The sequence below is a fragment of the Callospermophilus lateralis genome, chromosome 3 (genome assembly GCF_048772815.1).
Source record: "Callospermophilus lateralis isolate mCalLat2 chromosome 3, mCalLat2.hap1, whole genome shotgun sequence".
Taxonomy (NCBI): domain Eukaryota; kingdom Metazoa; phylum Chordata; class Mammalia; order Rodentia; family Sciuridae; genus Callospermophilus; species Callospermophilus lateralis.
The window spans coordinates 91,559,383-91,571,329 of record NC_135307.1 but is presented as its reverse complement, the minus strand read 5'-3'; the positions used below and the strand labels follow the sequence as shown (position 1 = coordinate 91,571,329).

Genomic DNA, 11,947 nt, shown 5'->3' with positions numbered 1-11,947 from the left:
CGACCAAGATCGGTCCTGAGATTCTGAGTGGATGACCCCCAGGTAGGTACGCCCAGCTCCGGGATGGACCATTCGAACCCATTCACTTGACCCGCGAACCCCAGCTCCGCGCTCACACGCCTCCGGGGTAGGTGGAAGGGCGGCCCAAGCCCCGCCCTCTCCGGGCACAGCAGCCGGGGCTCTGGCCGCGCGAAGGACCGGGAGGCCATCAGCTCCAGCAGAGAGACGCCGGGGGCTCGGCGCGCGCCCGTCCCGCCCCGCCCCCGCGGGCGCCCAGCGCTGTACGGCGGGCCTGCGTGTCCTCGCGCCGACCCCTCCCTCGCGCGCCTTGCCCGGCGCACGCGCGCGGCCTCGCGCAGGGCGGAGAGAGGCGGCGCCGGGCCCCGAGCCTGTCGGACCCGGGAGCTGGTCTTGAGCGGCGGGCGCGGCAGGCTAGAGCACGGCCCCGCTCCCCCGCGGCCCCGGGCGGAACAACGCGAGCCGGCCCCGTCGAGCCGGCCGGGGGCGGGGAGATGAGCAGTGGCCCCGCGGCGGCGCCCCAGGTAGGTGCGCCGCCCCCTCGCGGATCCCCGGCCGCGCCTTGGGGCCGGCCCTGCTCCCCGCAGTCCGCGCCTTCGGAACTTGTGGGCAGTGTTGGGGCGCCTTTAATTGGTAACGTGTTTCGTTTTCCACAGGATGGGGAGGGACGCGCGGCACTGCCCTCGGGAACCGGCGCGCCCGTGAAGTAGGGGCCGCCGGCCGGCCGCCTGCACCCAGCGGTTCCGCTGAACCTCTGCCATGGCCGGCTCCGGCGCGTGGAAGCGCCTCAAATCTCTGCTGAGGAAGGACGACGCGCCGCTGTTCTTAAATGACACCAGCGCCTTTGACTTCTCGGAGGAGGTGGGCGACCAGGGGCTTTCTCGTTTTAATAAACTTCGAGTCGTGGTGGCCGACGATGACTCTGAAGTCCCAGAAAGGCCTATCAACGGGGCGCACCCGGCCCTCCAGACAGACGATGATTCCTTATTGGACCAGGACTTACCTTTGACCAACAGTCAGCTGAGTTTGAAGGTGGACCCCTGTGACAACTGCAGCAAACGGAGAGAGTTAGTAAAGCAGAGAAAGGTGAAAACCAGGTTGACCATTGCCGCCGTCCTTTACTTGCTTTTCATGATTGGAGAACTTGTAGGTGAGTTGTGTTACCAACTCACTTTCTGTTTACTTTGCCTTGAGAGTCTTTGTCAGGCTGTAGTTAGTGACACATGATATGAGATTTAAGCTTTCTTTTCAGGAAGTTTGTTATGTATCAAGATACTGATCTTAGGATGTGAAAAAGCCACAGGATTCCAAAGGGCATCAGCCATAAGTACAACTGAAACCTCCTGAGATAACCGTGCCTTTATCTTCTAGTTCTTCAAACGCCCGTGTCATTTACTGTAAAGTTGATATTATCTTCATTGTATATCGTGTAACTTCCTCTTTTAAAAAACAATCATGATAAAACACCAGATTAATTTTTGCAATGTTAAAAGTAGCAAATGAGTCTAAAGTAGAACCGTAGAATTTTACAGTATTAAGAGATGTTATTGAACACCTGCTGTACCTTTTTAATCACACATAAGAATTCTGAAAGCCTAAATGGGTTGAAGAAACTATGAGGCTACTTTGGTGGTTAATGGAAGAGCCACGTCCACAGTCCCAGACTTCTGATTTTTTTTTCTTACGTTTGACTTACTCAGTTTCTTTATTACCATTTCCTTTTGAATTTATAGTCAATGGATTTGTAAAAGTCAATACTACCAACTAACTTGAAAGTTTTTCATTGTAAGGATACTCTGAAATGAACCAGAGGGCTCCACCAGTTCTATGAATTTGATTTTCTTTTTCATTTTTTAATTATTGCAAATAATACATTTTCAGTATAAGATAAATTCTTAGATGTTACTTTCACTGTTAGGGTAGTGCATAGTCACTCTTCTTTATCCAAGAGTGATTGGTTCCAGGATCTCCCTCTCACCTAAATCTGAAGATGCTCAAGTGCCTTATATAAAATGATGCAGTTATTTGCATATAACCTACATACATTCTCCCATAAACTTTAAGTCATCTCTAAATTATAGTACCAAATACAATGTAAATGCTATATAAATTGTATTGTTTAGGGAATAATTAACAAAAAAGAAAAAGTCTGTGTATGTTGAGTACAGATGCAGTATTGGGTTTGGTTTTTTGTTTTTGTTTTGTTTTTTTCAGATGTTTTCCATTCATGAATGGTTGAATCCAAGGATAGAGAACATACAGATATGGAGGGCCAAGTATAATTGCCAACTTCTCTTAATAACAGTTTTTACAAAGTGACATTAAAGCAAGGAGCTGATCCTCTCATGTTATCTCTTTGATGAACCATGATGAGAACTGATTGGTAGTCTAGATTTTAAATGCTTGACTGAAAGCTTTACATAGAAAAATTATACCCATTTCCTACCTCATTGCATATCATTCCTCCTAAGTGTTAACTTAAGCCATATTGATCTTTGTCTTCTCAGGATTCACATAGCTTTTCCTTACCCTGATGCCTTCAAACTGGTAGGATTCTCTACATCAGTGATTTTTTTTTTTCTGACCTCTCAATAGTGAGAAATGCACTTAACATTGTGACTTGTGTAGACATTCATGCATACATATGTATGTATGTACATGTACACATATGCATGTGTGTAAACACATGTATAATTAAAATAAAAATTAGGTGATGTGTCCTAATATTTGTTAATTTATGCCTTAGAATGCTAATTTCATGGTCTACTAATAGGTCAGGGTATTATGTGGATTTCCTTTTCCCATATCTTTTCTTGGCTAATTTCTTGTATTCTTTTTTTTTAATATTTATTTTTTAGTTGGACACAATACCTTTATTTTATTTAGTTATTTTTATGTGGTGCTGAGGATCAAACCCAGGGCCTCGAACATGCTAGGCAAGCACTCTACCCTGAGCCACAAGCCCAGCCCTAATTTCTTGAATTCTTGACTCAGAAAACACCTGAGAGACTTTTTCTGATAGACTAAAGGAAATTACTCTGTCTTCTTTACCATCTCTAACTTTCAAAGCCCTCAGCACCTGAAATTATCTTATTTGTGTATTTATTTGTTTAATATCTCTTCCTGCACTGAAATATAGGCTGAATTCCCAGAACCTTAAACAGAGATGGGCACAAAGCAGACATTCAATAATTAAATTTTTTGTTGAATTAATTTTTCTCTGTTAGACAATTATAAATGTTTAAGCTATAAAGAAATTCAAAGATAGGGGCAAACTGTGTCCAGATGGGGCACAATCTCAGCAGATTAAAATTTGGTAATTTGCTCAAATTCATACAACAAGAATATTGAAACATTCAGACTTTGTGATGTTTGAAGTTCAAGTAATTAACCACAATTTTCCCCCTTACTTTAGAGTTTATTTCACCTAAGTGAAAGTCATTAAGATATAATTGGCCTGACTTCCCATTTTGAGAATCTCTAATTTGGTAATTATTATTTAGTGAAAACCATAATAAGTATTTCCTTTTAAATACTGACTTTATTTTCAAATCTGAAACTCTTATTAAATAATACAGAGATGATAATACTTAGTATAGACATTAACAATTCAGAATGTTGTTTAGAAGTTTTTATAATAGGATATTAAAGTATGTTCAAAGGACTTAGAAATAAAGCATCTCATGTAGGAAGTATGTAGTAATGAAACATGAAGTAATTTGAAGATTTGAAAGAGAAGACTTGATTTTAACTCTTAGCTTTGCTACTAACTTGCTCTAGGACATTGGGCAACATCCATTTTTCTTCTTTCATTAGCAAGTATTTTTTAAATATATACTATATGCCACTACATGTTCTAGATATGTAATGGACCAAAAAAACCTAGTAGGATTCCTACTATCTGAAGCATTTCATCTAAAGAAAAAAGGTATTAAATGAATAGACATGATTAAATTGTTTTAAGTATTATGAAGAAAAAGAACAATGTACTATAAGACATAGAAACCAGTGGGACATAGTTTATGCATGACCTAAGTACATTTAAACCAAAAGAGAATAATAGAAGTTATCCAGGCAAAGAGAACAGCATGTACAAAGGTTCTAAAGTCTTCAATTCTTTAAAGGAAACTTAAAAAGAGGGCCAGTATGGCTGGAATGTAGTGAGCATGTGGGAAAGAGGCAGCAGGACCAGATAAGCAGGTCCTGATAGGCCACATTGAGTGAGATGAGTATAGTTCTTCTTATAAATACAATGGGAAGCCAGTGAAGGGCTTGAGTAGGAGAGCAACATGATGGCATTTGTCTTTTCAAAAGATTACTCTGGCTATTATGTGGAGAATGGAGGTTACAAGAATAGGTGAAAGTAAACTGTTACAGAGGTCCAGATAAGCAGTTTTGGCTTAGACTATAGAGTAGATGTGGAAAAATGAACTGATGAGAACAGTCTAGAGGGAACATTGACAAAACTGGCTGATGATTTGGATGTAGGGATTAATGAGAAAGAAATGTCAGGAAGTGATTCGGAAGTTTCTTACCTAAGCAGTTCAGTGTGTGGAAAGGCATCATTTATGAAGCAGGAATAGAATGCAGAGCAGGATTTGGGCACGGGTTCAAGAGTTGTTTTCATATGTATGGAATAGTCAAGTGGAGATGTCTAGTGGGCTATGAAATATGAGTCTGAGGTTCAGAAGAGAGGTCAAAGTAGAGAGAGATGCAGTATGTATGTGATGCCACAGGAATGAGTAAAATTACCTAGAAAGCTTTAGTCTTGAGGAACTCTAACTTAAAGTCAGAAGAGGCAAACAAGTGTCCCAAAAATCCAAAAAAAGAGAACACTGTAGTCACCCCTTATCCTCAATTTCACTTTCTGTGGTTTTGCTTTCCTTGGTTTTAGTTAACCACAATCACAGCCCAAAAATATTAAATGGAAAGTTCCAGAAATAAACAATTCCTAAGTTTTAAAATGTTCATTGTTCTGGGTATTGTGATGAAATCTCACACCGTACTGTTTTGTCCTGCCCATGATGTGAATCATCCCTTTGTCTAGCATATCCACACATAATTTTTGATTATACTACATTGCTATCATTGTTCTATTTTATTATGGACTCTTGTTAAAATCTCTTCTCAGTTATAAACTTTTATCATAGGTATATGTTTAAAAAAAATAGAATATGTCGGATTAGGTACTATCCAAGGTTTCAGGCATCCACTAAGGAACTTAAATGTATCCCTTGAGAGGATAAGGGTGGACCACTATAAATCAGTGAAAATAAATAGATTGAAATTGTCCAATTAGATGAGGACTAAGATATTCCATAGGATTTAGTAAGAGCGTTATCAGTTATTTTTACAACATTTTTATTAGAAACAAAAACACTTGAGTGAACATAAACTCCCAGGTAAAGATGGCAAATTGAACTCATTCTTCTAATTTTGCTTCATCCCAAAGCCTCTCTTAAACTGCAATAAAAGGATTTTGGGGAAAAACAGTATAAATCCACACAGAGGAGAAATACTAGAAAGGAGAAAATGGTAATAAAAAATTTGAAAACTGGGAAGGAAACAGATTAAAGAGGTAATTGACTTAAGAGACCCAAGAAATCCAGCAGTGGGGAAGGCTGAGAACCAGCCCAATTTACTCTAGGGTTAATGGTTTCTCAAATTTTAATGTACATCAGAATTACACAGAGAACTTGGGACACGAAGTTCTGGGCCCCATCTTCAGAGATTCTAAATTAAATAGACCTGGGAGGGAACTGAGCATTTGATTTCTAATAAATCCCAGGGAGTATGCCTCCGATTATCCAGAAACCATTTTATTTGAGAACTATTACACTAGAGAAACCTAAGTAGGCCCAGAATTGGTTGTACTTAGCTGTCTGGAAGTGTGTTTGAAGGTGGGTAAAATAAGGAGAGCCAGTTAAAACCTTTTCAAGAACCATTCATTTATAATTGCATAATAAATGTACTTAGTATCCTCAAAGATATCAGAAGCACATGTATCCAAGAAACAAGAATAGCCTGCCTTAAAAAAGAAACTAAGGGTAAAGAAAAGAGCTTTTGAACAATAAAAATATAATAGAACTTTTTAAACTTCACAGAAGAGTTAGCAGATGATTAAGGTACTCTGTCAGAGTAAAATAAAAATGATAGATAATAGGAGAGAAAAGTTTAAAAAAATTAAAATGTAGTATAAACTCAAATATAGTAGTCTCCCCTTATCCATGAGGGATATATTCCAGAGTCCCCAGTGACTACGTAAGACCACAGATAGTACCAAACCCTATGATCATGGTTTTAATTCATTTTCTGTTGCTATAACTGAAACCACAGGCTAATGTATAAAGAATAAAGGTTCACTTGTTGAAGTCTGGGAAATCAAGACCAGATGACCACATCTGGTAATGTCCTTCTTTTCAGAGTTCCAGGGCAGTGCCAGGCATCACATTGTGAGATATAGGGTCCTCATATTTCTCCTCATAAAATCCAGGGTCTCTTTGAAATAGAGACCCACCCCTGAATTCATTTAACTGTAATAACCTTCCAAAGGTCAAATTAAGTTCCCCATCTCTTAATACCTCCCAATGGGAAATAAATTTCAACCTAAGTTTTGGTGGGGATATTCAAACCATAGCATGTGGAAACAATGTTTTTCCTGTACATTGCCATCAATCAGAATATGTTTTCTAAATACTATTTCTTCCTCTGTTTTGAGACATTGCTATTCATATTCAAGGGAATCAGTTCATTTGGCAGGGCTGGAGGATCCTGGGGGTTTAGGAGTACATAACCACTAAACTATACCCTAGCCCTTTCTTTTTTCTTTATTTTATTTTGTTTTTTGAGACAGGATGTTGATAAGTTATTGAGGAGGCTCATCTCAAACTTGAGATCTTCCTACCACAGCCTCTTAAATTGCTGGGGTTACAAGCATATACCACCATGCCTGGAAGGAATCAGTTAATTTTTATCTTTTATGTTGTGTATCTTGTGGGTTTCTTCAGTTTCATTTACTGTTCAACCTCTTCAACAAGGGAACAGATTTTCTTTAACTTTGTTGTAATATTTATACATTACAGTTATTAATTCACTAATAGTAGAATTAGTAGGTTGAGCAAAAGCTGCATTGCTAAAATACATTTTTCTTTATATGTTTGCCACAAATTTAGTGGTTCTTAACTTTTTTAAGGTCTTTGACTCATTGAAGAATCTATTAATAGAACAACTGGACTTTATCAACAACTCTGTGTAGTGGGTGCTCCACGGAGTGGGTTCCCATGGATTCAACAAATTATGGATTAAAAGTATTATTTTGATTGCATCTGTACTTAATGCACTTTTTTTCCTGTCATTGCTTTGTAAATAACACAGTGTAACTATTTTTTTTTTTTGTTTTATCTTTGGTGCTGGGAATTGAACCTAGAAGCACTTTACCCCTGAGCTACATCTGAACTCCCTTTCAATTATTTATTTATTTATTTATTTTTTGAGACAAGGTCTTACTGAATTGATCAGGACTTCACTAAATTGCTGAGGCTGGCCTCAAACTTGTGATCCTTGTGAACCTTGGCCTCCCACATTGCTGGGTTTACAGATGTGGGCTACCCTGCCCAGCTACAGTATAATTACTTAGCTTTTATATTGTATTATGTGTCATAAGTAATTTAGAGATGATTTAAAGTATACAGAAGAATATGCATAAGTTATATGCAAATGCTGCATCATTTTATATAAGACCTTGAACATGCACAGATTTTTATAAACAAGGGGGTCCTGAAACCAATCCTCTGTGGATACCTAAAAACAACTATATATGTATTTAATATTTTGTATAAAATTGAGGATACTTTAATTTAATTGTACAGGATAAAGATTTTAGTTCACAGTTTGTGTTGTAGGATATTAAATAATTCAGGTTTGTCTGCTTACATTTTTTAATTAATTTGTTTCTTCTTCCATCTCTCCCTTATTCTAAGGTGGATACATTGCAAATAGCCTAGCAATTATGACAGATGCACTTCATATGTTAACTGATCTAAGTGCTATCATACTTACCCTCCTTGCTTTGTGGCTATCTTCAAAGTCACCAACCAGAAGATTCACCTTTGGATTTCATCGCTTAGGTAGGAAATTGAGGTTTCTTTTGGTATAATATTTTATGGTAAAACCACAACTGTAACCCTGATTAACCAAAATCTTTATAGTGATATCTTGTTTGAACAAAGCAAATGAAAATAGTTAAGTGATATTTATTCAAAAACTTATCTTCCTGGTGCGCGACAGTGGCTCCAGAGGCTGAGGCAGGAGGATCGTGAGTTCAAAACCAGCCTCAGCAAAGCCAAGGCACTAAGCAACTCAGTGAGACCCTGTCTCTAAATAAAATACAAAGTAGGGCTGGGGATGTGGCTCAGTGATCCAATGCCCCTGAGTTGGATCCCCAGTACCAAAAAAAAAAAAAAAAAAAAAAAAAAAAACTTCCAACGTACATTTAGCCCAGTCAGCTACACACATTTAAAATTATATGGTGGCATTAATCCTCAAATGTTGTTCCTTCTGTCCTAAAGATGTTGGTAAAAAGTTTACTTTTATTGTATTGAGCCAAGCAAAACCATATGGGTTTAAAAAGAAAATGATGATTTAGTTTTAACTCACTAATGAGCATTAGCTTTTCCTTTCACTTTAGAAATTTTAGTCAAAGCTACTAAGCCTAGATTTTAAGCACTATTATAACAGGTATAACATATACTGTGTTCCTGACCTTCATTTCATCCATGTGTCAACATAATTCCAAAAATTCACTCATTTTTATTGCCAATTTGAATAGATATTAATGTTTAAGAGGGGTGGTCAGTATCATACATTGTTATCTGTACAGCTCTGCCTCTTACTTTGCTTTTCTATTTTTTTTACTTATTTTGAAAATATGTATAAAATTATTACCTGAACTATTGTATGAAGTGCCATATACCCAGATAGCATTTGCATAGAATCCAGAAGTTGCCATTAACTTTATATTCAGCAGAAACTATCTCAAAGAACCAGAGTTAATATCTGGAAGTTTTATTTTGTAGGGACTCTCTACTCTTGGTTAATAAATCAATCAGTTCATCATCTTCTTTGTTACTCTTTAGCCTAATCTTAACACAGCATCTAGTTCTTGTTTAGTCATTGTGTTTTCTAGTGCAAAACTGGATATCTAGGTCTTCATGTTGGGAAGTCACCTGGCATCCCTACCCTCAGGACTATCAGCTACTGTACAAAATTATCTTATTAACATATTCAGGATGTTTTTAAAAAGAAACATAAGAGGTCTGGGGTTGTGGCTCAGTGATAGAGCACTTGCCTAGCATGTTGAGGCACTGGATTCAATTCTCAGCACCACATATAAATAAATAAATAAAATAAAGATCCATTGACAACTAAAAAATATTTTTTTAAAAAGAAACATAAGAAAGAGCTATATCTGAAATTAAAAGTATTATTGCTGAAATTTTTTAAAATACTTTTTCAGTAGAAGGACTAGAAAAGAAAGTCTCCCAGAATATAGATATTATGGAAACAGGAAAAAATGTTTAAAATTATAAGAGAATAATCTGCAAGGTCCACAAGGCCTGCTATTAAGAATCTCATAAAATAGAACTTCAAAAATAAAAGGTTACTGTGGTACACATCTGTAATCCCAGCTACTCTGGAGGCTGACAGGAGGATTACAGATTTAAGGCTAGCCCAGGCAATTTAGTGAAACCTTATCCCAAAAAAAAGGGCTGGGCGTGTTTTTTAGTGGTAGAGCACTTCTTGCCTAGCATGTGTAAGGCCCTGGGCTCAATCCCCAGGGTTGGAGGGAAGTGGTGCATAAATAACTAAAAGGGAGTAACTATGGAATGGATTTCTTATACGGGTTATGAGCGTGTTCTAGAATTAGATAATGGTGATGATGTTGCACAGCCTCATACAGGTATTAAAAACTATTGAAATGTATATTTTAAAATAGTGAATTTTTATCTCAATTTTTCAAAGTCATCTAAAAATAATTAAAGAATTATTAAAGATACAGATAGGTGAGTATTTTTTAGAGGCAGGAAGGTATTCAAGCTTCACACTAAAAGAGTACTTTTGGGGTCTTCCTTTTGTATTACAAAAGCTTATGGGGCTGTATCTACATATAGACCTTATTTCACTTATTCTTTTCTATGAAGTAATAGTGGAAATAATGGAAGAAAATAAGTATGTTGATTTGGGGGAGTGCAGAAGACACAGAAATATACAGAATTTGGTGAAAAAAGCTGTAAACAAAAGCAGTTGGTGTTTTGAGTTTCACAAAATATCATGAATAATCTGAAGCTCTGGGAAGAAGGGTATGCTTCCATTGTACACAGTTAAACAATGCAGCTCTTGTGACCTCTAATTCCATCGCTTTGAGATTTAGGTCCAGAAGAACACTGCAGAAGTACCCCTGAGAAACTTCTGGTGTGTTATTATTGTGACTAAATTTTGTTTTGTTTTGATAACATGAAGGGTTGGAAAGAGTTTGGGGGTTTTGTTGTTAATTAATTTTGTTAAATATGTGAACCATACAAAGTTTACTGAGGGAAGACTTGATATTATTCTGTTCCCTCCACCTTATCCTCCTGTCCTACTCCATAGTAATAAGCCATTTAGATTACTTTTGGGGCTATCCTTTCAGCATTTCTTTGGTGAAATATAAATAGATACTTATATGTGTTCATATTCTGTTCTTCAGTGTTCCTTCTTATTAAAATTTTTTTTAAAAAATCAACATGCTCTATATCCAGTTCTAGACCTGAGGCAGCAAGTATGCAAGTTCTACCTCTTGAAGATCACTTTATACTCAGAAATGCATAGAAACTTCTGACTTAAAAGTTCCAAACTTAAAGAATGACCACTTAGCTATTCAGATAAAAATAGAATTCTTTTGCTTCTTTTTGACTAAGAATCGAATACAAGATATTACCTTGGGATTCCACATGGGGAAGCAGAAAATTAAACTAGATTTTTTAGAAATTTCTATTTGTGTTGAAGAACCAAATGCACTCTTGATATTAGTAATTATCAAGCCATAGTTTAATTATAATAGTAATTTTAATTCTGTTATGGGTGTATTTTCCACTTTAAAAAATCACATTCTCTTGTAGGCTTTTGATTTGTTTATACTTATGTCCAGGTACTAGCAGTTAAACCCAGGGCTCTCTGTCACTAACTAAATCCCAGCCCTTTTTATTTTTTATTTTGAGACAGGGTTTCAATAAATTGCAGAGGCTGGCTTCAAATTTACAACTACTGAATTGCTGGGATTACTGGCAAATACCACTGTGCCCAGTTGATTATATCCTTTTGATTAGTGTTTACAAGTACCCATGAAAGGCAACAAAGAGACCACTGGTTTGACTTAAGTCTTGGCTCCCTTGCTTCCTACCAGTGTAACTTTGGGGTTGTTACCTAACATCATTGTGTCTCTATTTCCTTTTGTAAGAGTATAGTAATAATTGTGCCTATCTCTTAGAGTCATTAAGAATATTTAATGAGGGCTGGGGCAGTAGCTTAGTGGCAGAGTGCTTGCCTAGCATGCATGAGACACTGGATTTGATTTGCAGCACCACATAAAAATAAACAAATAAAATAAAGGCATTCTGTCCATCTACAACTACAAAAAAAATTAAAAACAAAAAAGAATATTTAATGAGTTGAAGTTTTTAAAGTGCTTAGAACACTGTCTAGCACTTCAAAACAGCCTTCATTTATTCTTTAATTAGCTTCATTTATTCTTTGGGAGAAAATAAAGTTAATTCAAGGCATATATGTAGCTTATACGTATATATCTAGAAAGACTATTAAAAACTACGGATTTTCTGATCTTTAAAATTTTGGGTTAAATTTCATCATAATATGGTACAAATCATATTCATTA

At 37.2% G+C, this 11,947-nt stretch overlaps 1 protein-coding gene across 2 annotated transcripts in view; it reads left to right on the top strand.

The window, feature by feature from the left end:
• Positions 1–401: 401 nt before the first annotated feature.
• The window catches only part of Slc30a4 (solute carrier family 30 member 4), a 30,023-nt gene continuing 18,477 nt past the window's right edge, over positions 402–11,947 (top strand). For both annotated transcript variants that reach the window (XM_076850735.1, XM_076850736.1), the window contains exons 1-3: positions 402–542; positions 675–1,168; positions 7,998–8,144. In XM_076850735.1, the coding sequence (XP_076706850.1) occupies positions 778–1,168; positions 7,998–8,144 (538 nt within the window). In that variant the 5' untranslated portion in view covers positions 402–542; positions 675–777. The remainder of the gene's footprint in view (positions 543–674; positions 1,169–7,997; positions 8,145–11,947) is intronic.